At 38.8% G+C, this 27,308-nt stretch overlaps 2 protein-coding genes across 3 annotated transcripts; both read right to left on the bottom strand.

Annotated features, from left to right (window-relative positions):
- Positions 1–1,305: 1,305 nt before the first annotated feature.
- On the bottom strand, positions 1,306–8,837 carry KGD4 (alpha-ketoglutarate dehydrogenase subunit 4). Its single transcript, XM_084880936.1, has 4 exons — positions 8,705–8,837; positions 4,697–4,760; positions 2,221–2,408; positions 1,306–1,644 (listed from the first exon to the last, which is right to left on the bottom strand). The coding sequence occupies exons 1-4, from the start codon at positions 8,741–8,743 to the stop codon at positions 1,627–1,629; spliced, it is 309 nt and encodes a 102-aa protein (XP_084737062.1). The 5' UTR covers positions 8,744–8,837; the 3' UTR covers positions 1,306–1,626.
- Positions 8,838–11,271: 2,434 nt separating this feature from the next.
- On the bottom strand, positions 11,272–26,029 carry CENPH (centromere protein H). 2 transcript variants are annotated; one of them, XM_084880931.1, is made up of 9 exons: positions 25,849–26,029; positions 22,888–22,943; positions 21,399–21,447; positions 20,954–21,028; positions 19,018–19,074; positions 15,433–15,496; positions 14,926–14,977; positions 14,264–14,427; positions 11,272–11,477 (listed from the first exon to the last, which is right to left on the bottom strand). In XM_084880931.1, the coding sequence occupies exons 1-9, from the start codon at positions 25,923–25,925 to the stop codon at positions 11,385–11,387; spliced, it is 687 nt and encodes a 228-aa protein (XP_084737057.1). In that variant the 5' UTR covers positions 25,926–26,029; the 3' UTR covers positions 11,272–11,384. The 2 variants fall into 2 exon arrangements, with proteins under 2 accessions (XP_084737057.1, XP_084737058.1); XM_084880932.1 differs by lacking the exon at positions 25,849–26,029 and adding an exon at positions 25,636–25,833.
- Between the last annotated feature and the right edge of the window lie 1,279 nt (positions 26,030–27,308).

Here is a 27,308-nt window from a genome sequence, read left to right as displayed (position 1 = left end):
TAGTAAGCCACTTTGGAAACAGACTGTCCAGCCCCAGTCAAGCCTTCAGGTAAGTTCAGCCCAGGTAGCACCTGATTGCAACCTCATGAGAGACACTGACTGAGCAGAACTGCCCAGCCAACCTGCTCAGGAATTCCTGACCCAGAGAAAACATAAGTTATTGATTATTGTTGCTTTTAGACACTAAGTTTTGAGGTGACTTGTTACAAAGTAGTAGATAGTACTGGAAAGGAAAACCTAAAGGTGGCCCTCAGACAGATCCAGCATTATTCAAGCCACGCTTTATTACCTGAACTTACTGTTTCTAAAAGTAAAAAAATTTGCCCTGGACTTCCTTTTACTGAAACACAGAAGTTAAAGGGGTGGGGAAAACTGGTAGTTTTAAAGAAAAATTTCCAAATAAATGTAAATAACATCAAAACCCCACAAATTTTGTATTTTTTGTCACTAAAGCAGTGTATTGTTAGCCCCAAACCCCTACCTCAAATTTGAATTAGGCAACATTTTTATTACAATACAAAACAGAATTTGCAAGGAACAGATCAACTCTAGAATAGGGGGCGGAGGGAAGCAAAGATTAACCCACAGGCAACTGGGCAATACTCAATTCTACTCATTATTGCTTACAAGCTACCTTTACTATTAGAGATGACTTCCTTAAAGTATATTCTATAAATCTTTAAAGGTATGAAAGAGAATTTATCTAGCTTTGTGCGGCTTTACTTTCACAATAATAATATACCCTTGGCACAGGAAAACCCTTCAAAGTTTCATATATTGCTTTAACGAAGTAAATGTTTATGTTGTTTTTATGAAGCTTTCAGACATTAAGTTTGAGAAAGTTAATGATTAGCACAATTTGCACACATTATACAATCAAAACAGTAAACCAAAGAACAAGATTTTCTTAACACCCCTAGAAACATAATAGCAATTTCTATTCAAACATAATACTTCTGCTATATTAATTTTGTTGTCTGATTTTATACTGGCTTATTTTTCCCCCCCTGAAAATAGATTACTAATAATCTTTTATGTTAACTCTTAATACCCCAAAGTCACTGGATATGCCTTGGCTCTATTATTATTGTTTAGAGTAGGATGTGATTACTAAGCCAGTTATACTCCAGTAACTTTGTGATGAAAATAAAAATGGTAAAAGAATTAAGAACAAATAATAGAGTCACTATTTCACCTATCCTCATCCTATTTCAGGAAAATCACTTCCAAAAAGCAATTCTGCCTGATAATTAATGTTTAAACAGAAACTGAAAGAAAAACGAAATAATGAGAAATCTATGATGGTTTATTATACATTGTGCGCTTTTAATAGTTCAACACTGGTAATACTTGATAACCAAGAGTAAATTAATAGACTAACATTTTTAAATGTGTACTTTAATAAGTATAAAGTATATAAACAATTAGGTAAGCTTGTGGAAAAGCTGCCAAGATACATAAATTAAGAAATACAAGTACTATCTAAGTTTTCTATATTTCTTTTTTCTTTTTCTTTTTTTTAGAATATTAAAGTTGTTAATGTATAATTTCTCATTAGTCATTTTGGAAGTCCTTTATTGTAAAGTCTATTCTTTGTCTGATAACAAACAGCAGCCAGTGTCGTGATTATTCAGGACCTCCACGCTGAAAAATAAAAAATAAAAACAAGATTAGGTGTTAAATTTACAAAAAAAATGTTTTCATGGCCACTATACAAATTTATACTATTTTAAGTAAATGATCTTTAGTTTTTTTTTAAAAAACAATTTCAGGTTTTCTCATTGTTTTATGGCACTCATAGAAATGCTATAAATAATTTCAGTTCTGGAAGGGATTCAGGTTAAACCAGATCAGTGGTCCTCAAATTTTGTGGTCTCAGAAACTCTTTACACTCTGAAAAATTGAGAATCCTAATTGAGCTTTTTTTATGCACTTATGTTGATTGCTTCTACACATCATACTTCTACATATATATTTACATATATATATTTACATATATATATATATATATATATATATATATATATATATATATATGTAACTGAGGGCTTGGACATGGTTTATTTCTCATAGTCGTGGCCTATCAGACCATCTATATCTTAGTTATGGACACACCATGACAAGACAATGGGGAAGGCATGTAAATTAGCATATGAAATTCCAAAAGCCAAATACATTAAGACGTTTTGCATAATATTGTGATAAAGACCAACAACATACTTGGATATATTCCATTTCTTCTTGAGAGACAAGTTTTCTTCTGTATTTCTGAGGTAATGTTTTTATTATTTCTGCAGTGTCTGGTGGACCCTGATGCATCAGCCAATCTGACGATTTACTTCCCTTAGAATGCTGTGAAATTGAAGAAGAGTGAGAAGGTACTCCTGTTGCTTTCACAGCTTCTAATACTGAAATTTAAAAAAATGTAATTAGAGAAATTGTTCAGGTGTCTTAAAACACTATTTTGTGTTCTCTATTATTGAAAAACCTAGTCATTCTTGAAATTAAGTATTATAATTCTGAAAAGTATTAGAGAGTAACTTAGTTGGGTAGCTATATATAATTTTATCAAGTTCTTTTTAAAAAAAAAATATTTTATTGATTTTTTACAGAGAGGAAGAGAGAGGGATAAAGAGTTATAAACATCAATGAGAGAGAATCATCAATCAGCTGCCTCTTGCACACCCCCTACTGGGGATGTGCCTGCAACCAAGGTACATGCCCTTGACCGGAACTGAACCCGGGACCTTTCAGTCCGCAGGCCAACGCTCTATCCACTGAGCCAAACCAGTTTCGGCTAATTTCATCAAGTTCTTAAAAAAAAGAGGTAATGTTAAATAAGTAAGTTACTAAATTGAACAAATTTATAAAATAATGAAATTTCTAGATAGTGGAATTCAACCCATATAGATAACCTACATTACTTAAGTTTTATCATATGGTGGAATTTACAGGTAATATCTTACATGGGGAATAAGAATTTTGGTAACTATAGATGAGATTAGTTTTCTCAGTACTTTTTCAACATCTGTATCTTAATTCAAGAATTACAATAAGTTAAAAAACATCTGTATAAAATTAGTTAAATAAAATTCTCCCTGAATTAAGGATCGAATAGCTTATAATAAAGACAGAGACAGAGGATTTGGTAAAAAAGTAAGGTCAGAAAAAAAAAGGACTTGTTCAGAATCTTTAGTTACTTTATGATTACTGAGGTTTATAGCAATCAAAGAAACATTTACTGATTGAATGGATAAATGAGTCAAAGAAAGAAAAGGTTAGCTGGGAGTGAAATATGGAAAAGGTTATTATTCCTCACAATATCTGCAAATGTGTGGGAGATTATTCTAAAGGATAGAAGGAAAGGTAGAACAAAAATTCCCCTGTATAAACTCAATATTATTAAAAATTCAGAGACTTCTACTATTGAGTCATTACCTTTTTATTTATTTATTATTTAAAAAAATATATATTTTATTGATTTTACACAGAGAGGAATTGAGAGGGACAGAGAGTTAGAAACGTTGATGAGAGAGAAACATCGACCAGCTGCCTCTTGCACACCCCCCACTGGGTATGTGCCCGCAACCAAGGTACATGCCCTTGACCGGAATCGAACCTGGGACCTTTCAGTCCGCAGGCCGACGCTCTATCCACTGAGCCAAACCGGTCCAGGCTGAGTCATTATCTTTTTAAATGGAAGTAATAAATTAATTTCTACTTCCATGGAACCTAAGGTATTTTCCATTTTCTTTCTTTTTTTAAAAAATATATTTTTATTTCAGAAAGGAAGGGAGAAGGAGAGAGAGAGAGGAGTAATATCAATGATGAGAGAGAATCACTGATTAGCTGTCTCCTGCATGCCCCTACCGGGAAGCCTGCAACCTGGGCATGTAGCCTTGAACAGAATCAAACCTGGGACCTTTCAGTCTGCAGGTTGATGCTCCATCCACTGAGCAAAACCAGGTAGGGGGGTATGTACCATTTTCATCTAAGCTACTGAATCTACCCGATTTTAAAATGAAAATAGGATATTCATATATTTGGGGGAAAAATACGTGTTGGTCAGGTAGCTCAGTTGGTTAGAGTGCTAGAGTTTGATCCCAGTCAGGGCACATAAGAGAATCAACCAATCTATACTAATAAAAGCATAATATGCTAATTAGACCAAATGACCTTCCGGACAGCCTTCCGGACATCCTTTTGGACAAAGCCACAGTGGCAGAGGCCGAGGCAGTTAGAGGCAATCAGGCTGGCAGTGGAGCAGTTAGGGGTGATCAGGCCAGCAGGGGAGCAGTTAGGGGGCAATCAGGCTGGCAGGGGAGCAGTTAGGGGTATTAGGCTGGCAGGCAGAGGTGGTTAGGGGTGATCAGGCAGTCAGGCAGGCGAGCAGTTAGGAGCCAGTGGTCCCGGATTGCGGAGGGATGTCCAACTGCTGGTTTAGGGCTGATCCCACAGGACATCCCTTGAGGGGTCCCAGACTGGAGAGGGTGCAGGCCAGGCTGAGGGACCCCTCCTCCTCCTCCTCCTACATCCGTGCACGAATTTCATGCACCAGGCCTCCAGTAAATACATAAATAAGTGGAACAACAGAATCAATGTGTTTTGTTTTGTTTTTCTCCTCTTTTCTGCCTTTCCTTCCCCCTCCCTTTAAAGTCAATAAATGAAACATTTAAAAATCTAAAATATAACTTACCATTTGGTTTAGGATTATCTCTTCTGTTAGGGAATCTTATTAATGGAGTATGTGGCTTGACTACCTAAAGGAAAAAAAAATGCATAAAAAAGATGAAACACTAAAATAAACTCATTAACTATATATACAAGAAAATCTACTGAACCACATAGACACCTTCCTTAAAATAAAATACCTTAGTATTTGACAGCAATTTTTATTTTGTTAGCAATTTAAAATTTTACTGTTTTACTCTTTCCCAACCAGGAAAGCTGCTCTATGAATTATTAACTTGTTTATCTTATCTGCTTTTCATAATAACTTTGTACTTTATACATCACAAGACATTTTACTATACTCTCAACTGACCTTAAAGACAACCCTATGAAAAAGATGACATGGATTTTATGTTGTGTGACTTAATATCACCCTCTTGATTGATAAGAATTGGAAGTTTCCTGACTTGAATTGAGTGTTGTTCCCCTAATATGTTACTGTCTAACAGTTTAGGACAAAAAGCATATTGACAATTAGGTAATTAAAAAAAAAATACTTTTTCCGCCGAAACTGGTTTGGCTCAGTGGTAGAGCGTCGGTCTGCGGACTGAAAGGTCCCGGGTTCGATTCCGGTCAGGGGCATGCATGTACATTGGTTGTGGGCACATCCCCGGTAGGGGGTGTGCGGGGGGCGGCTGGTCGATGTTTCTCTCTCATCGATGTTTTTGGCTCTCTATCTCTCTCCCTTCCTCTCTGTAAAAAATAAATAAAAATATATTTAAAAAAAATACTTTTTCTGAGTAAAAAAGTAATGTGTTCTGTGTAAAAAATTTGGAAAAAATGCAGAAAAGCACAAAGAGGAAAACTATAATCTCAAAACTCATATAAAACAGGTTTAAACATTTGATAATCCTTTTAGTTTTTTTCCTCTACCAATAGAAATACATACTTTTCATTGCTCTAATTCATCATGCCATTTCCATACGCATTCAATCTCTGCCCAATCCCACCCATTTCCATGCCTTCCCTCTCATCTGACTGCTTGGCTTTTTTTTTTTTTATAATATATTTTATTGATATTTTACAGAGAGGAGGAAGGGAGAGAGATAGAGAGCTAGAAACGTCGATGAGAGAGAAACATCGACCAGCTGCCTCTTGCATACCCCCTACTGGGGATATGCCCGCAACCAATGTACATGCCCTTGACCGGAATTGAACCTGGGACCTTTTAGTCCACAGACAGACGCTCTACCACTGAGCTAAACCGGTTTCAGCTGACTGCTTATCTTTTAAAACAGCTCAAATATCACTCTGCTCTAAGAAACTTCCCCTGATTCCAAAATCTGATATTTCTACTTTGCATTTCCAGGGTATTCTGAACATCTTAAGAACACTGTGCAGCAGACAGATAAATGAGCCAATGATGCACAGGAGCGCTAAGCTCCTGGGAAGGTAGAGTCAGAGAGCTAAGCACTTCTGCAGCAGTGCCTGATACATTACATAATAAGTGCTCAAGAAACACCTGCCAAATGAGTGAACAGACTATTTGTATTGTAGTCCTAAGTATATAGGCATCCTACCTAATAAAAGAGTAATATTCAAATTAACCATCACTCTGCTACACCCACCAGCCACGCCCACCAGCCAATCAGAAGAAGCCGAGCTTTCAGCCTGCCCTAGCCAGCCTAAGCCTCCACTCAAGGCTTCAAAGTTTCAGTTATAGAAGGTAAACAAATCCAAACAGAAATGGTGGCAGCCACAGAGCAAGCAGAAGGTTGGCTCCGTTCCAGGCTACAAAGTTTCAATTGTAGAATGTAAATAAATTCCAAATACCAGGGCCAGCAAGGGAGGGCAGTTGGGAGGCATCAGGCCTGCAAGGGAGGGCAGTTGGGGGTGATCAATACTGCAGGGGAGGGCAGTTAGGGGTGACCAGGCCATCAGAGGAGGGAAGTTGTGGGCAAACAGGCTGGCAGGGGAGCAGTTAGACATCAATCAGGCTGGCATGGGAGTGGTTAGGAGGTGATCAGGCTGGCAGGCAGAAGTGGTTACGGGCAATTAGAAAGGCAGGCAGGCAAGCAATTGGGAGCCAGCAGTTCTGGATTGTGAGAGTGATGTCCGACCACCCGTTTAGGTCCGATCCCAGTGGGCCTAAATGGGCAGTGGGACATTCCTCGAGGGGTCCCAGATTGGAGAGATGCAGGCTGGGCTGAGGGACACCCTACCCCCGGCCCCCCCACACACACACGAAATTCATGCACCGGGCCTCTAATGTGAGTATATAGACACACACTTAACAATACAGGGGTGGGCAAAAGTAGGTTTACAGTTGTAATACAAATACCTGATACATACAAGAATAAATTGTATTTCCCATACTTACAACTGTAAACCTACTTTTATCCACCTCTGAGATACATCAGAGGGGAAGAATCCATTTCAACATTGCATTTGAATATGTAAAACTATAATGTAATATGCCCTATAGGTTATATTCCCACACTTTTTGGGATCCCCTTTTTAAAAAAATACATAGCAAAGCTGGTGTGGCTCAGTGGTTGAGCATGGACCTATGAATCGGGAGGTCACAGTTCCATTCCTGGTCAGGGCACATGCCTGGATTGTGGGCTCGATCCCCGGGGGGGGGGGTGTGTGTGTGTGCAGGAGGCAGTCAATTAGTGATTCTCACCATTGATGTTTCTGTCTCCTGCTTCCTTTCTCTCTATGAAATCAATAAAAACATATATAATTGGGATATATATATATCATTATAACTGGTATCATTATATATGTGTGTATATATATATATATATATACATATATAATGATACCAGTTCTTTGACAGATGTTTGCTGTATCCCAACAATCTTTAATTAGTTAATGCTCAATAACTATCCAATAAATGAGTAAATGAGGATCATTCGTTGCAAGGGACTAAAAGACTGGAATCTAGGATTATCTTTCAGACTTTTTTTTTTTGTAATCTTTACCTGAGGACATGCTAATTGATTTTAGAGAGAGAGGGACTTGAGGGGGTATGAAAGGAGAGAGAGAGATGTAAGAGGAGCACTGAGATGGGTTACACCTCCCGAGGGTTCCCACTGGGGATCAAACCAGCAACCCAGTCTGTGACCTGACCAGGAATGGAACAATCCAACCCACACCGGCTAGGGCAGACTGATACAATTTTAAGAAATACACTTACCGTATGCAAAGAGAAAAGCACTTCTCATATCAAAGTTAATAATACAACAATACACTTTCAGAGCTGAAAAAGATCATGAACACCAACCACAAAAGTGGAGGTTACGTCCCTTTATATCCAATTTCACCTTTCCTAGTTAAGCTCGAGACCACAGCTGGAGAAGAAAAGCTACCAGGAGTTAATCAACGTGTGTGGGTTAATGTGTAGTTCCTCCAGCTGCCATCTAAACTCAAGAGGAAAAAAAAAAGGCTTGGGAAACCAACACTAAGACATGTATTATAGTTAATCTTTTTTTTTAAATTCCCTCCCATCGGCCTATAAGCAGACCTCTGAGTTGGTGGGGGAGACCCAGTGCAGGTCAAGGGCACCACTCGCTCTCGGCCTGTTCCCAAGACCTTGAAGGGACAGCGGGGTCAGGACGGGGTTGGCTTCCTCGCACTCGCCGCTGCCGCCTCGCTTTGATTGGCTGGGCCGGGCCGTCGCAGACTATCGCGGACGCCGATTGGCCGGCGGCGGCCCGCAGCCCAGCCCGCCGGCTCCCGGGGGGCTGCAAGGTCCTCGCGGAGGACAGCGCGGGGGCCCAGAGCAGCCGTGTGCCCACCTGCTGCGCCGCGCCGTCCCCGCGGTCCGGCCCGAACCCTCCACTCCGGCCACCGGTTTGCTCCCCGACCCAACGGGCTCCAGGTCCGCTTCTCACCTCCCAGCGGCGCCGCCGGCCCCGCTCACCGCCGCACAGCCCCCGCCGCCGCTCTCCCTCCCGGCGCCTCCCCTCCACACAGTCAGCACCCTCCCCGCCGCCCTCTGTGCGGGAAGGCGGCCGGCCCGCTTTACCTGCACGACCCTGCCGGCCGACGCCATCTTGCTGCCCATCGCGACCCCGAGCAGGGGCAGCTTCCGGGGCGCTCGCGAGCCGCGGCGATACCGGAGCCCCGGGCGGCGGGGGGCGGGCCCTTTATGAGCGTCACGGAGGCGGGGCCATCGCGCCGCTCCGCCCCCTTCCCGACCGGAACCCGTGTGTTTCCCATCGCTTCCCTTTGCAGGCGAGGGTTGGTCATGTTGGGATTATTTTGCTCGTTAGCCATGAGTAATACAGGACCGTTTCCTCTCCAGAAAGCCAGTTTCTAATTTCAGCCTAGAGTTTAATCTAATTCTTCAGCCAGTTATTTCTGACTTGGACTTTCAGAGGGAACACACAGGATAATCCAATCCCAGGAAAATGCAGTTTTTCAGATGATACTGATAATCTCTTGCTTTGGGAATCACTAATAGAATGATTTGCAGCGGATTCATTTAATGCTATAATTTTGGATCAGGAAGACATTTAACAGAATTTTTTTTTCTTTCCTTAATGATAGAAACAAATCTTTTAAATATTTTTATGGATTTCAGAGAGGAAGAGAGGGAGATAAACATCAATATGAGATAGAATCATTGATCGGATGTCTCCAGCACAGCCCCTACTGGGTATGTGGTTCAATGTGTGTTTCCTCAGGCTGCCATTTAAATTCAAGAGGAAAAAAAAAGCTTGGGGAACTAACACTAAAACATGTATTACAGTTAATCTTTTTAAAAAATTCCTTCCCACCGGCCTATAACCAGAATTGAACCCGGGACCTTTCAGTCCGCAGGCTCTATCCATGGAACCAAACCAGCCAGGGACAGAGTCGTTTTTATTTTATTTTATTATTATTTTTTAAAATATATTTTATTGATTTTGTACAGAGAAGAAGGGAGAGAGATAAGAGAGCTAGAAACATCGATGAGAGAGTCATCAATCAGCTGCCTCTTGCACACCCCTTACTGGGGATATGCCCGCAACCAAGGTACATACATGCCCTTGACCGGAATCGAACCCAGGTCCCTTCAGTCCCCAAGCCGACGCTCTATCCATTGAGCCGAACCGGTTTCGGTGACAGAGTCGTTTTTTTAAAAAAATATTTATTGATTTCAGAAGGAGGCACAAACATCAATGAGAATCACTGATCAGCTGCCTCCTGCACATCCCCTAGGGATCAGTTGAAACCCATGCATCTGCCCTCACAGGTCCATGCTCAACTACTGAGCAACACCAGCTGGGCCAGAATGTTTTTCTAGAAGAAAAATACTGCTTTACAATTTATGTTGACAATTTCCAAGAATATGATGAGGCAAAAAGAACAAAATTACAAGTAAATATGATTTATCAAAAGAAATGAAGTAACACTATACACATTCCAAATAAATGTTTAGTATACAACTGAAGGCAAATCTCTGTATTTTTATTATTGACCTAAAGAACAGATTTCAAATGCTATTACACCTGCAGCACATCTTCTCAAGTTGTTTAGTCTTTTAAAGAATGCTAAAAACACATTGTCTATAAAAATGATCAACAACTCCAAATTAATAAAGAGCTCAAATCAGAATTTACAAAAGTTGGAATGGGATGAATAAAAAGTGGCAAATTATGTTTTTGAATTAGAAAAGTAACATTTGTTTTTTTAACTTATAGAAGTTATGCATGATAAACATAAATACAAAAGAAAAAAGTCACAGTTCTTCTAAATATGTTTTTCTTCAAGGCTGAGGTGCATTTGAGCCTCTTTAAAGATATAGATGGATTTGGGAATTGAGATGTTGGTCAAAGGGTACAAATTTACAGGTAGAATTTGAGTAAGTTTTGGATATATAATGCATAGCATTGTGATTACAACTAACACAACTGTATTATACACTTCAAATTTGCTAAGATACTAACTAGATTCTAAATATTTTCACAACAAAAAAAAATTATGTGACATGATGGAGATGATAGCTAAACCCATGGTGGTTAATTCAACATGCTGTACACCTTAAGCTTACACAATGTTATATATCAATTTTTTCCCAATAAAAAAAGTTTGTAGCACTATCTGGCATGACTCAACCGATAGAATGTCAGCCTGTGGACTGAAGGGTAGGCTCCATTCCAGCCAGGGGCACATGCCTGAGTTGCAGGCTTGATCCCCAGTAGGGTGCGTGCAGGAGGCAGCCAATCAATGATTCTCATCATTGATGTTTCTCTCCTTCTCCTTTCCTATCTCAAATCAATAAAGAAATACATATTTTACAAAACTTTGTAGTGAGGTAAATTAAAATAAGATTTACTTGAATAAAATACAACTGACAGCCATGAAAATAAAGTTGTGGGTATACTTTTCTAATTTTTCTAGTATTTTGGTTGACAAAGAAATGCATGGAGGAGTTGGAACTTATAGGGATGTAGAAAAAATGTCCACACTGGCGGAAAGCTGGACTAGTTGATGTCTTTCCAGACCCTTGCAAGGCTAAGATCTTCAGATTCTTTTTGAGGATGCCAGTCATTTTAATGATCATATTTAAAGCAATAGATTCCATATTATACTGGTAAGCGTTTAAAAAAAGCTGTGTATAATAGTTACAAAAACACTGAAAATCACACATTTCACCTGAAATTTACTATTTAAATGACACATTAAAGACAGAAACAAGTAATGCCAAAACAGAGTTCTTTTTAGATCATGGTGAGATTCTTCTCAAGCTGCAGAACAGTTTCTTTAAAGGCAGAATCCTCTGCCCAATTGACTTTACTCCCCAAAATGAGGTTCTGTAATATAAAAGAAAAGTTTTTAAAATGAAAGTTTTAAGTATTTTTTAACTTTATTTTTGACAGTTATTGATGTCCCTATTTCTCCACAATTTTCGCACCTCCACCCAGCCCATGGCCTTCCCTTTCCCTCTCGCTATTACCACACAGTTTTCTATGTCTATGGTTATGTATATATGTTCTTTGTACTTTTAAAATGTTAACAAGCTTTGCCCAGCTGGTACGGCTCAGTGGTTGAGCACTGACCCATGAATGACCCATGAACCAGGAAGTCAGGGTTTGATTCCCGATCGTGGCACATGCCTGGGTTTCAGGCTCCATCCCCAGTAGGGGCATGTAGGAGGGAGCCAATTGGTGATTCTCATCATTGATGTTTCTAACTCTCCCTCTCCCTTTCTCTCTTTGAAACCAATAAAAACTTATTTTAAAAAATTTAACAAGCTTTTAAAAAATCCTCTTTCACTGATCTTATTACATAATTACCAAACTAGGTATGAAGATTTACTCTCTGATCATGAGAAAAACTAGTAATACATTCTTTTTAAAAATTTTTTTTTTTTACTGTAGACGGAGAGGTGGGGAGAGAGAAACACTGATGTGAGTGGAACATTCATCAGCTGCCTCCTGCAGGATTCCTATCAGGGATTGAGCCCAAAACCTGGGCATGAGTCCTGCTTAGGAATCGAACCAGCATCCTTTTTCGTTCACGGGGCCATGTCCAACCAACTGAGCCACACTCAGGGCAAGTAATACATTCTTGTATCCTCATTTGCACTTTCAGCAAGGCTTCAACCTTGATCCCCATAATGCCAGAATTTATAATGCTAGCAATTTTTATGCTCTATCCATTTTTGTGGGTAGTTTTTACCTATTAAAGATATTTGCAGTGGCAGCCTACATTATGGGGAAAAGATAACAACTGTGGTTCAGAATTCACTTAATACTTCTATGATGAACAACAATTTAAGCCTAAGTAATTTGTCCTATTTTTAAAAAGAGGTAAAAGAAGAGCTAAGTTCTTAGTCTGTGCAAAGTTTCAAGACCCTGAAAAGGGGGAAGAACATTTTCTTGTGGTAGTCAATGGAGGAAAGATTAGGGCCATAATTAATGAAAATTCTGGTCATTATTCTTTGAAACCTATGACTCAATGATACTGAGTTACTAAATGAAATATTGTTAAAATCAATTTTAGAGAATAAGTGGTATATTATTACATATAAAATATATAAAACTTTGGCCTATGTAAGGCAAATTCTTGCTAGTAATGAATAAAAGAGCTTGTGCATATAAATTCAGTCAGATTTCCTAAGGCAGATGGAAGTAAGCATTCAACACGACAATCCCCGAAGGCTGATCTTCCTTTTGGAAACAAGAGCTCCCAAGTTGGCCAAATCTATGTTCTATTAAATATTGCCAAGATTAACATCAATTTTGAGAACATAAAAATTAAGAAATGCAGAATAACCGAAGCTGCAAAGCAGTAGGAAGGAATATGTGCCAAAGAAAATGAAAATGATTCTTTACTCATGCAATCTTCTACTTGAGGTTAACCTAAGGGATTTGATCACTTCTAATTGAATTATCCACTGCTACTAAAAAGTAGGTGTAAGACCTGGGCAAGAATCCTAGCCAGTTTGGCTCAGTGGATCTAGTGTTGGCCTCCGGACTGAAGGGTCCTGGGTTCGATTCTGATCAATGGCATATACGTTGGTTGCAGGCTCAATTCCTGCCCCTGATCAAGTTGTGTGTGGGAGGCAACAAATCAATGTGTGTACTGTCTTTCCTCATCCCTTCCACTCTCTCTAAAAATCAATGGAAAAATAGCCTCTGGTGAGGGTTAACAAAAAAACAAAAACAAACAAAAAAACACAAAGACCTGGGGAAGAATTTCTTATGGTGAGACATTAAGACCTCATTTTCTACAAGGACATGCTTTACACATAATAGGCACTTGTTTCACATATAATAGTTTTAACTATGCAGCTTCATAATTCAAAGTATTTTAAGTATTTCAACAGTTCCAGAGACATTTTATAATTCAAAAAGTAGTTTAAAAAAGCCCTACAGATGAAAGAAATAGGACACTTACGATTTAAAACTTGACCTGATCATAACTACCTACATTTATTAACATGAATGTGTTTAGTTTTCACAACCATTCTTTCTAAATAGGGACACTGATGCTTAGAAGTCAGTAATTTGTTCAAAGTCATCAACTATTAAGTAGCAGTCAGGATCTTAAGTGTAGATTCTCATCAGCCTGTCCATGTTTTCCTCCAACTCCCAACTTACAGTCTAGTGCTCGCAATCATTATATCATTCTGCCCCCACAGAGCTGTTAAAAATCATTCCATTTAAATTGCCATAATGAAAAATCAAAGCCTTAAACATTAAATACATCTGTATTTCAGACATATGTAAACAAACTAATTTTTAGTATAGAATATTTTTGTTTTGTTAATTCTTACTGTGAGGATATTTTTTCCATTGATTTTATTTTATTGTTTAGAGAGTTTGGAAAGAAGGGAGGGTGGAGAAGGGGGGGGTAGAGAGAGAGAGAGAAACATGTGCACGCAACCCAGGTATAAGCCCTTGACCAGAAATCAAACCCAAGATCCTTCGGTGCACAGGCAGATGTCTATCCATTGAGCAACACCGGCCAGGGCAGTACGGAATTATTTTGTCAAGATCAAAGACTAACTGAAAGTAAGTCTGAAAGTAACAGAATCAATCACTTTTTTGTTTTTAAAGTTCTTACCCCCCTTCCTAGTTTATATACATTTTACCTGGAAGACATGTTGAATAACTGTAGTAATTTGTATCTCCTTCTGTAGCTTTTGTTGTAAGGTCTTCAACTTGTCTGAATTTTCCATATTGGCCAAATCATCATTCTGTTTGTTCTTTTCAGTCTGTATTTCTAAAAATTTACTTTCTGAAGCTCGTTTTAATTCTGTGAGGTTAAAAATAAAACAATATACTATATGTGCTAACTCCTACAAACAAGAATCTTTAAAAATGATGGTTATTTCAGTAAAGAAAATTTTTTAATGAGGAGCATATTAGGTTGCAGTTCTATTTTGATCTAAATATGGCTTCCCTGATAAAAAATACCAATAGTGTAATTTTATATTTAGGAATGAAAATGTTCAAGGTTTGTATGTATGACAATAATAGCTGTTGACAAGTGTTTGAAGTGCCATTGTGTCAAAGAGGGTACCAAAACAGGCAAGATATATATGTGTATATGTGTGTGTGTGCATATATATATATATATATATATATATATATATATATATTTCTGGCCCTCTATCTTTCTCTCTTCCTCTCTCTAAAAAAATCAATATATTAAAAAAAATTCTCAGTAGCTGAGAGATGTGGCCTCATCAACCTCCATAGTAAGTAAAAATGTGTTATACCAAAAACAAACGACCAAAATTGTTCTACATACCAAATCTCTTCTTTTTAATATCAAGCAATTTTTCCTCCAAATCCCAAGATTCCTATTAATAGAAAAAAAATTAAGAGACGTTACCTAAGAACAAACCTGTAATACTACATTACTGAATATTATCTTAGTTCATGTTTTCTAAAACTCCTGTTACAAATTCCTTCATTTCCACACATCAAGAGAGGAGACAGTAGCTTAACATGTTAAGCACCCAGCCTGTTTTGTCTTTCAGAAGAAAATAGAGTGTCAGTCACCGGTGACCGACAGGGTGCTTACTGTGTTAAATTATAAATACTTAGCAATATTGCCGAAACCGGTTTGGCTCAGTGGATACTTAGCAATATTAGTGAAAAATAATAGAATTATGAAAAGAGAGAGAAAACTTAAGAACAGTGAATTCCAACCATACCTGTCCTTTTGGGCTATTCTATTTAATCATACATAATGCAGTTACCAGCAAGAAAGTATTACTGAAATCATGAGAATGCATTAGTAGCCTAAAGTTACCTGCTGTAATTTCATTATTATTTTATTTAGCTTTAATATGTGGTTCATGTTGTCCATGAGCTCACTGAAAAGGAATAAAAAATAGATTAACCTTAGTTAAAAGTAATAAATCTCATTAATGAAGGAATCAAGTAGTACATATTTACTTTCATTAATATATTTCAATAGAAAGTCATCACTTGATGTAAACTAAATTTTTGTTTAAAAGTAGAGAATCAGCCCTAACTGGTTTGGCTCAGTGGATAGAACGTTGGCCTACAGACTGAAGGGTTCCAGGTTTGATTCCGGCCAAGGGCATATGACCAGGATGCAGGTTCAATCCCCAATGGGGTGTGTGCTGATCAATGGATTCTCTCATCATTGATGTTTCTATCTCTCTCTCCCTTTATTTCCTCTCTGAAATAAAATAAATAAATAAATAAATAAACCTTTTTTAAAGTAAAGATGCATTTTCCTAGAAAAAAGTTTGGTCATGGACAGTAAAAAATGTCAAATTTAAGCATGTAAGAATATTTCTAAAAATGTCATTTTTAGGGAGGACAAAAATTCCAAAAATTTGCTAATAAGTTGCTTTTTGTAAAAAAACACATTATTTTATTTTTTGTTAATCCCCAGGTGAGGATGTTTTTTTTCCATTGATTTTATAGAAACAGTGGGAGGGAATGTTGTACATTTTATGGGTTTGACAAATATACAATGACATGACTCCACCACTACAGTATCATACAGAATAGTTCACTAAATAAGCTGCTTTTTATCCCCATTTCTTCAACAAAATTTCTGAGTGCCTACAACATACCAAGAACTGTGCCAGGCACTAGGGATGTAAAATAGAATAAAACACAATACTTGTTTTCAAAGAGCAAAGAACCTGGTGGGGGAGAAAAATAATTCTACAACTGTAGGATGGTTTGACTACAACCGGTAATGGATATGAACCACTCTAAGAATTGTGCAGAGTGGAGCAAGGGACATCAATCTTAAAGGACATGAAGTAATTTAAGTCAAGTAGTTTAGAATGGCTAGAGCCAAAGGTGTGAAAAACAGTTCTACTTCAAAGTGCCACAACCCCTTGAGGCTTGTTAAATGTAGACTGCCAGCTACTCTCTCCATCAACCCGCACTCCTTGGTATTTATTTATTTATTTATTTATTTATTAAAAATATTTTGACTTTTTACAGAGAGGAAGGGAGAGGGATAGAGTCAGAAACATCGATGACAGAGAAACATTGATCAGCTGCCTCCTGCATACTCCCCATTGGGGATGTGCCCACAACCAAGGTACATGCCCTTGACCGGAATCGAACCTGGGACCCTTGAGTCCATAGGCCGACACTGTATCCACTGAGCCAAACCGGTTAGGGCCACACCTTGGTTTTTAGATTCAGAGTCAGTAGGATCTGAATGGGACCAGCAATGTGGTCACTGTGAAAGTACTAATTATTCTGATATTGTAGGAGTGTAGTACAGAGCTGAAAAAGGAATGTTTACACAGATGTGGAAGATCTGATCTAATTTTCTACTGGTTATAACCATACGTGGTTTTAAAGTTTATGATGAATCTATCCCGTGCCCCTTTAACTCAAGAATTTTTTTTATTTTTTTTTTAACACATTGTGGGCCAGTAGTTTTATTGCTACCTTTACCCAGTGGCCAGATAAGTTTCTATTGAAGAGTACAAAAAAACATTTTACATAAATGTTAAAGGCACGCCTTAAAATTAAATACCCATTGCATTTTGAAGTTATTTATTACATGTTCTTACAAGCTAATATCTTTTTGAAGTATGATACTTTTGCCGAAACCAGTTTGGCTCAGTGAATAGAACATCGGCCTGCGGACTGAAAGTCCCAGGTTTGATTCCGGTCAAGGGCATGTACCTTGGTTGCGGGCACATCCCCAGTTGGGGGTGTGTAGGAGGCAGCTGATCAATGTCTCTCTCATCGATGTTTCTAACTCTCTATCCCTCTACCTTCCTCTCTGTAAAAAATCAATAAAAATATATTAAAAAAATAAATAAAGTATGATACTTGGCAAAAACACTGTGTAATATGAAAACACGAGAATCCTCGTGATTGGTCCGCAATTTAATATATATAGGGGTAATGTCACAGGAAGGTCATAGCATCCTGCCACACGTGAGGAGAAGCCCAAGTTGCTGTTGGATGTGTTATACACAGAGGAGCCATTCTTTAGGTGATCTGCTCTCCTCACACCCAAGGAATGTTTTAAGTTCTTTTATGGGGTAGCAATAGTTAAATGAGCTCAAATTAAGATTTTAGGATCTATGTAACCCTAGATTTAAATGGAATATGGGGAGAATGTGTAGGAGTCTGAACTAAGATAGGAGAAGTGCCCAGATCCATCTTAGTATTTTTCTACTCTCACGGGAGGGGATTCTACATCAAAGAATTTTAGACCTTTGGGAGGTAAGATCACAGGTAAGGCTCCTATGGCAAGATATTTAGGCCAGATTATAGAGTATCTTGACTGCCAGAGTCTTTACTATATATTCCTTGGCAAATTAATATATACAAGCTCATTTCTGTCAATGAAAAATAAAGAGTATACTTTCTATCTATCATTGGGTTGCTATTGGATTAAATGAGATAGCATTGTTCTTGGTTTTCAGTAAACAGTGCACGAAACTAACTTTCAAATCTTCCTTCAAAATTATCTGGTTAAAACCTAATTTGTTTCTTAGCATTGTATTATGAACAAGATGTCAGCAGGACTGTAAAAATTGTTGTAATGCTGAGTGAGGAAGGTCCACAAAAATTGTTACTTTTCTTATTCCCCAGATAAAAGTGGTTGGCAGTGATAGTTAATTTTTTTAAAAATCACGAGCCCTGGCTGGTGTGGTTCAGTTGGTTGCAGCATTGACCTATAGGACTGAAAGGTCAAGTGTTTGATTTCAGGTCAGGGTGCATATGGGAGGCAACCGATGGGTTTTTCTTTCTCTCCCCCCTCTCTCTTCCTTTCTCTCTAAAATCATTTTAAATAATCAAGAAACCGCCGGGACCAGTTTGGCTCAGTGGATAGAGCGTCGGCCTGCGGACTGAAAGGTCCCGGGTTCGATTCCGGTCAAGGGCATGTACCTTGGTTTCGGGCACATCCCCAGTGGGGGGTGTGCAGGAGGCAGCTGGTCGGTGTTTCTCTCTCATCGACATTTCTAACTCTCTGTCCCTCTCAATTCCTCTCTGTGTAAAATCAATAAAATATATTTAAAAATAAATAAATAATCAAGAAACCAAACTCATGCCGGGACCGGTTTGGCTCAATGGATAGAGCGTCGGCTAGAGCGTCGGCTTGGGGACTGAAGGGACCCGGGTTCGATTCCGGTCAAGGGCATGTACCTTGGTTGCGGGCATATCCGCCGTGCGGGGTGTGCAAGAGGCAGCTGATCGATGACTCTCTCTCATCGATGTTTCTAACTCTCTATCCCTTTCTCTTCCTCTCTGTACAAAATCAATAAAATATATTTATTAAAAAAAAGAAAAAAGAAAAAAAAAAGAAACCAAACTCATTATGCAGATACCCTTTCTTATTCCCATCCTTACCAAATACAGGGAAAAAAAATAATACCTAGTCTGAATGTTACTGTTCTCCAGGTTTTTTCTAAGTGCCGTTGAAAGCTGCATCCTACGAGAAAGGAAAAGCTTGCGTTACAAAACATAGATAACATTTATGGTACACTGAAAAAGAAAATTTTAATATGTGACAAGTTAAAGATTGATTTCTGTTAAATATAATGTAAAACAAGTAGATTTAAAAACAGTATTGTATCGTAAATACTTGGTAAATAAATCACAGAAATATGAAATAACACTAAGATAGTTGGGACTGTTGCATGTGGTTGTGCATTGACAGGCTGAGGGGCTGAGTTATCCAGCCTGAGCTTTGTTCCCCAAGCCATCCACCTTGGTGCCAGGAGTAAGCAACACAGCATTATAGCACTAGAGATCAACAGGGCCTGCATGGAGAGCCAGGGAGTACAAAGCCACACTGAACTGTGAATTTCACATATGTCTACATACCAACAAGCTCCATAAATCACTTTCAAATTCAAACAGCTACTAACTAAGTAAAAAAAAAAAAGGCCATCAGCTCAGCAATATGTGAGCCCTTTCCTTATGCCACATACAAGAAAATTCAGTTCATTAAAAGGAGACCTCTTAATATCTCTGAAGTCACCTTAGTTAAAAAATATGATCTATATAACAAGTCAGCATGTGAGATGAGGGGAAAAGCTCACTGTTTGAAACAATGAAAAGTGCTTTAACTACTTTTCAATTAAATATATTAAAAAATTCCTCTGAGAAGACTAGGAATATAAGATAGTAATTTTTAAAAGTTATTCACTTATTTGAAATTAGTCAGATCACAAAATCTATAAGAAACCATGTTTATTTGATTAACAATGGTATGCTGCCCTGGCCAGTTTGGCTCAGTGGATAGAGGGTCAGCCTGCAGACTGAAGGGTCCCAGGTTCGATTCTGATTCCGGTCAAGGGCATGTACCTTGGTTGTGAGCACATCCCCGGTAGGGGGTGTGTGCCGGAGGCAGCTGATCAATGTTTCTCTCTCAGCGATGTTTCTAACTCTCTATTCTTCTCCCTTCCTCTCTGTAAAAAATCAGTAAAATACATTTCAAAACAAAACAATGGTATACCAACACCTAGTGTAAAGCTTAGAACATAATAAGCACTCAAATATTTGTTGAATAAATTTTAAATATAGTCTCAAAACTTATAATAAAAAATACACTTTAAACTTGATGACAATTTTTTTTTTTTTTAAATATATTTTATTGATTTTGTACAGAGAGGAAGGGAGAGAGATAGAAAGCTAGAAACATCGATGAGAGAGAGTCATCCATCAGCTGCCTCTTGCACACCCCCTACTGGGGATATGCCCGCAACCAAGGTACATGCCCTTGACCGGAATCGAACCTGGGTCCCTTCAGTCCCCAAGCTGACGCTCTATCTATTGAGCCAAACCGGTCTCGGCATGATGACAATTTTTTTACTCAATTAACAGTTACTAGAATAATCAAATCCATGTAATCCTTTCAACATTGAGTGGGACTTAACCTCAAATTTCTATTGCCTTGATTAATATTTCCTTATTAACTCTCTATTATATAACTTTTTCAAATAAAGATATTAATGAATGATTTAACTTCTCTCAAGGATCAAAATTTGTGTGACCATTATCTAATTATCATTTTGCTCATTTAAACTAAATTCTTTTCTCTATCTCGAGCAATTTTGCTTTCAGTTCACAATGCTTATACCTGAAATTTATTTATTTATTTTTTTAAACTCTCATTGATGTTTCTTTTTTTTTTTTATTTAATTTTTTTTTTATTAAATTATTATCTGTGTACATATTTTAACATTGCCCCTCCCATACATGCCCTCCCTCCCCAGAGTTTTGTGTCCATTGGTTGTACTTATATGCATGTATACAAGTCCTTTGGTTGATCTCTTATCTGCTTATACCTGAAATTTAAAAATTACCTGTCCAATGCAAGCCTTTTCATTTCAAAAGCAATTTTCACCTTTTCGATTTCATTTTCTAGGTCTTCAATTTTACTATCAAAGAAGCATAAACAAAAGAATTTCAGCAACATCAGTAAAAGGCATTATTGGAATAAATGTTCAAGTAAATCTTTGAAACAAGTAAAATGCCTCTATCTAAATAAAAGTATTTTACTATAGACTTGCCACACCAATACACTTACAGATTTGGTAAACTGATGCCTCCTGAAATACTTTGATAAGTATCTTGTTAAGGGAAATGCCAAAAGTGCTAATAGGATCACAGGATGTAATCCTGTGTCAACAAGTTCTCAATACATGCATGACAAATTACTTGGGAAGGGGAGGGGGGAGAAGGAGGGAAATAAAGCTACGGTATAAGACAGATATTATTATTAAATCTTAGTAAAAACCACAAAGTTACTTTTCAATTTGCTTTTCTGGAATGATTTCTTCGGGAGTTTTTTCTTCATCTACAAATAAATAATTATTCGAAGTTAGTAACATTTTAAAACAGTGCTGTCCAGAAATATAATGTAAGTCACAAATACAAACCAAGTATGTAATTTTTATTTTCTAGTTTCCACATTACAAACGTAAACAAGTAAAAATAATTTTAATATACCTTACTTAACCGAATAGATGCAAAATAGTATCATTTCAACATGTAGTCAATTTAAAATTAATAATGAAATATTTCACAAGCTTTTCTTCTGTGCTGATTTTATTATTTAGAGGCTTTCTCAATGAGGACCAAAGACATTACAAGCGTTCAACAGTCACAGAGCAGGTGGTTACCATATTGGATGGAACAATGTTAGAATTATAGAAAATAAAAGGGAGTAAAAAATGAACAAGAGCAATATTTAAAAATTAACTGCCTTAACCGATTTGGCTCAGTGGATAGAGCATCGGCCTGTGGACTGAAAGGTCCCAGGTTCCATTCCTGTCAAGGGCATGTATCTTGGTTGCAGGTACATCCCCAGTAGGATGTGTGTAGGAGGCAGCTGGTCAAGGTTTCTCTCTCATCGATGTTTCTAACTCTCTATCCCTCTCCCTTCCTCTCTGTGAAAAATCAATAAAATATGTTTTTAAAAAATTAACTGTATTTTTGTACAAATTAAAGTTTAAAAATACCATGGACAATTAAAAAACAGGAAATAGTTAAGAATCAATTTAACAAAATATGTGTATGACCTCTACATTGAACACTACCAAATATTTTCATGGAAAGATATGGGAGAAATGTAGCAATTTCCCCCATATTGATCCAAAGATACTAATCAAATTCCAGTTAAAATTCTATCAATTTAGCCCTGGCCAGTGTGGCTAAATGGGTTGAGCACTGTCCCATGCATGGAGAGGTCACCTGTTCCATTCCTGGTCAAGGCACATGCTCAGGTTTCAGGCAGCTAATCCATGTTTTCCTCTCTCAAATCAATACACACATTTTTAAAAAAATCCCTATTATCCAGTTCTTTTCAAAGTATAGGTCTCAAAAACAAACAAACAAACAAAACCAAAAAAACAAACAAACAACCACAATAAACAAAGTATAGGTCTCAGAGTACTTGCTTCATAATTATCTTATCTGCTAATTCAATCTTCAAAGTTGTTGATGGCATAGCAAATTCTGATTTCTTAAGCCCACCAGGATTTCTCAATTCTTTGATCAACAGAACTTACTTGCCTTGTATTGTTATTTAATTGTTTAATATCTATTTCCCAAATTCCTAACTAATTCCGATGGGCAGGGCAAGCTGATTTTTGCATTCTTACGTGGTATAATATAGCATTATGATGTCACTCCTAGTACCCAAGTAAATAATTTTTTGTAAAGTTGATTTTCTTTTCACTAGGGTACTGCTCATCATCAAACTCACAAAACTTTATCTGAAAATGCAAACACTTACTTGCATCAAGCATTGATTTATATTCTAAGAGTTGTTGTTTTGTTTGTGCCCTCAGCCTGAAAACGAATTAAAAAAAAGAGAAAGTCATATATTTTTTGAGGTTTTACTCATTACTGTAAGATAAAGCAACTCATTTTGGGGGGGCTAATGCAACAAAATGAATATAAATAAACTCGGCATTAAAGTCTCCTAGTTTGGCCTCATTTTATTTAAAATGGCATACAGAACTTTAGGGTCTTAGAGAAAAACAATAAAATGGAATATAGTGGTAAACAGCACCTGTGAAGAAAAGTTAAAAACTTGATATTTAAATTTATTTATTTTTCACTTTTTTAATATATTTATTTGGGTGACATTGGTTAATACAATTATATAGGTTTCAGGGGTACAATTCTAGAATGCATCATCTGTATTCTTCATTTTTATTTATTTATATTTTTGGTTCTTATCTGAGGATATTTTTCTACTGATTTTTAGAGAGAGTGAAAGGGAGAGGGAGAAACATCAGTGTGAAAGAGACACATCGATTAGTTGCCTCCCACACATCCCCAATCAGGGCAGAAATGGAGTCTGCAACTGAGGTAAGGTGTGCCCTTGATGGGAATTGAACCGAGACCCTCAGTGGATGGCGAAATGTATCCACTCACCATCCCCTGAGCGAAAACTGGCTGGGCTTAATTTATTCTTTTTTTTAAAAAAAATACATTTTTTATTGATTTTTTACAGAGAGGAAGGAAGAAGGATAAAGTTAGAAACATCAATGAGAGAGAAACATCGAAGAGCTGCCTCCTGCACACCCCCCAATGGGGATGCACCCGTAACCAAGGTACATGCTCCTGACCTGAATCGAACCTGGGACCCTTCAGTCTGCAGGCTGACACTCTATCCACTGAGCCAAACCAGTCAGGGCTTAATTTATTCTTAATGGGCCACAGTGAAGTGAGGGTTAATGAAAACTTCTATACTAAGAACTAGATCAAAACAGGGAAGTCACAAACACTAATGAGTTACAACCAGATTGGAACATGCTTAGGAGATCCAGAAAAATAACAAGAATACTAACTTCTGGATAAATAAGTAATTCAAGGTTTCTTGTCTGTATTCTACTTAATTCAAAATCATACTTAAAATAAGTAGAAAAGCTATGGGTAAATGGGAATTAGCTATTAAGTTGTACTTACAAGATGTTTCACACTTCATATTAGTTTCATAAATCTGAAACTGTTGCTTTGTCTTTGAGTCACAAAGAAGCTAAGAAACATGAGACAAATTCCTAAAGTTCCATGCACAGTACCTTGTTTCAAAATCCCAAATGAAAAGAGCAATTTATTAGACGTTAATCAGGCTAGCATTTTTAAAATACACTGAAAGAATCATTCCTTTTTAGCTGAGATGGGAAAAGCTCTTATCTTTAATATTTTAGCATTTTACATTGCAAGTAGGAATTGTTAAAGTGAACTTTATTAGCCAAAGCCTTTCAAAGCAGTGGTGAACATGAAAAAGTTACAGTGCTTATTTTTAAAAACCCGCTTGTTATCACTTAAAAGAATCTGCCAACTTCTTTTGTAAAGGACTAAGAAGCAAATATTTCAGGCTTTGTGAGTCATATGGTCTCTGTCGTAAATACTCTACTCAGCCCTTGTACTGTAGCAGGAAAGCTATCTATAATAATAAAAGGGTAATATGCTAATTATACCAGACGTCATTCCGGACATCCTTCTGGATGAAGCTGGGGCCGGAGTGAAGCCTGGGTCCAGGGTGCCAGAGGGAAGCCAGTGTCGGCTGCCAGGGGAAGGAACTCCTACTCTTGCACGAATTTCCTGCCTCTAGTACTTCAATAATACTTTCCTTAAGTTAGAGCAATTAAATTTGAATCCTATTTATTTTCATGTTATTATATATTATTCTTGTAATTTAAAGAATAAAAACTATTCTTAGCTTGAGGGCTGTCACACAAAAACAGGCAGTAAGGTGGACTTGGCTGTGGTTTGACCACTAGTTTAGAGATTGCCGTCCCTTCTCATCAAACCTTCCCCTAATAACGGCTCAGTGGAAAGCTATAAAAATCACCCTGTGGTCCTCGGCCTGCGAGGCTCAATTGGCTGAAGTTCCTGCAAGTGGCTGGTTGGTTGCAGTCAGAGCATATACCCAGGCTGCAGGTTGGATCCCAGGTAGAGGTGCCTACGGGAGGCAACCAATGGATGTTTCTCTCTCACATCAATGTTTTTTTTCCCCTCTCTCCCTCTCTCTAAAAAAAATCAATAAAAACATTTAAAAATAAGGTAAATGATCACTGCTACACTATATAAAAAAACAAACGAACACCCTGTTTGGCAGAAAATACAAATGAAGCTTGTGGATTGAAAGGCTCATAGCTATAAAATAAAGGGGCGGACAACCTACCTCCAGTAGCTCAGGGCTTGGATGCACCCCTCAACCCTCTAGAAATCGGGGCACTAAGGGTGAGGGGATAAAAAAGGGAGGGAGCCGAGATCGGTTTGGCTCAATGGATAGAGCGCCGGCTTGGGGACTGAAGGGTCCCGGGTTCAATTCCGGTCAAGGTCATGTTCCTTGGTTGCGGGCATATCCCCGTGGATCACAAGAGGCAGCTGATCGATGACTCTCTCTCATCGATGTTTCTCTCTCTCTCCCTTCCTCTCTGTACAAAATCAATAAAATATACTTTAAAAGAAAAGAAAGGGAGGGGAACATTACAGCTTCGAAGGCTAAGTCTAGGGCCCTGAGCACCGTGTTGGACGCTTGTCGCTGACTTCTCACTTATCCCTCTTAGCAACCGCGATAGGAGGTGTCATTTGGTCTCCTTTTCGAAGACCAAGAGCTTAAGGAGCTTAATCTAACGATGCTGTCACGCAGCCCATCAGGGCCCAAGGCTGAATTTGAAATCCTCCGGCCAGGTAGCGCGAAAGGCGGAGCCCCGGCCCGCGGGCCAGAGGGAACGACCTGAGCAGCAGCGGGATGGGGTCCTCGGCGGAGCCCCCGCGCTCGGCGGCGCCCGGCTCCTCGGGCTGCGGCTCCATCCTGGCTCCCGCGAACAACCTCCTGCGTGGGGACCGGCTGACACCGTAGGAAGAGGTCCTTTTCCCGCCACCAAACTGACGACCGGAAGAGGATGGAGCACCGGCGCACACGCCCCGCCCTTTCCGCCCTAAGGCCCGCCTCTTCCGTTTCGTCCTTAGGCGGCCACAGCTTCCGCTGTCCCTTTTCATCCTGGCCCTATCACTGGTTTGAGATGGATACAAACCACTAGTTCAAAAGGTTCGAGGGCTTTCCTTGTCAGCTCTTCCGCTAGAGGCGGAGCTGCAGCCGCTGGGGGTGCCCCCACCGCAGCCTGGAGGGTAAGACGCCGACGGAAACGCTCCTTCAGCCTCGGCGCTGGGGCATTGGCGGCCGGCCGGCTTTGACCCGTGTTCGCACTCCCCTCCTACCCCCGGCCCTGGAAAACGGGTGTGCCTGGTAGCTGAGGAGAAGTATTAGGGGGATGACCCGAGTTCAGAGTCACCCACGGCTCCCTACGGGGCAGTGCGGAACTCGAACCCCAGACTTCGAGCGTGAAACTCCGCTATCGGTCCAGTTCGCAGTCATGACAGAGGTGGCTGGCCTCCAAGTGTCAGTTTGTTGACTTGGCAGGTTACAATTGAGCTTTCTTAGTTAGGCAGTGAGCAGGAAATGGAGGAAATGCAGGACATATAAATGCCTGGTGGAGCTAGGTTTTCATTCTGGACGGTAGAGTAAGAGACACTGCCCGTGCAGCACAGGGCACCCAGGTCGAAGGAGGAGCTTTCCCTTCTGCAGCTAGTTTCCCCTGAGTTATACTTGATCACATAGCTCCCCTTCCTTCCTCTCCACTATCAAATACAGCTTCTGGTAAAAGACTCGAAAGGCACTGTAGGATATATTGATAAATGTTAGTTCCCCACTCCTACCCACAAACTCCTAGAAAAACATGTTTCCCATTTTTTACACAAAAGTTATCCCATTGTGCGGTTTTTTCCACTTTACCCCGGGGGTGTCTTCCAAAATAAATTTCATCCTTTGAAGCAGTTGCCTATCAGGTGTCCACTGGCCAAATTAGGGACAAAGACAATACAGTTCTTCAATCTGAGCATTCATCATAATCATGGAAGGGCTGGTTAAGTATTGCTAGGAGTCTAAATTACTGAGTTGCATTTCTAACAAGTTCCAGGTGATACTGATATTGTTGGTTGGGAACAACACTTTGAGAAACACTACAATAATGGATCTTAACAGAAACTTAAGTGAAGGTGTGTGTGGGGAACTATTTTATTTTTATTGATTTCAGAGAGGAAGGGGGAAGAGATAGTAACATCAATGATGAGAATCATTGATCAGCTGCCTCCTGCACGCCGCCCCCCCTCCCCCCCTCCCGGACTGAGCCTGCA

The sequence above is a fragment of the Pipistrellus hanaki genome (genome assembly GCF_964339955.1).
Source record: "Pipistrellus hanaki genome assembly, chromosome: 4".
NCBI lineage: Eukaryota > Metazoa > Chordata > Mammalia > Chiroptera > Vespertilionidae > Pipistrellus > Pipistrellus hanaki.
Note: the sequence above shows the minus strand (reverse complement) of the source record. Positions and strands in the feature narration are given on the sequence as shown.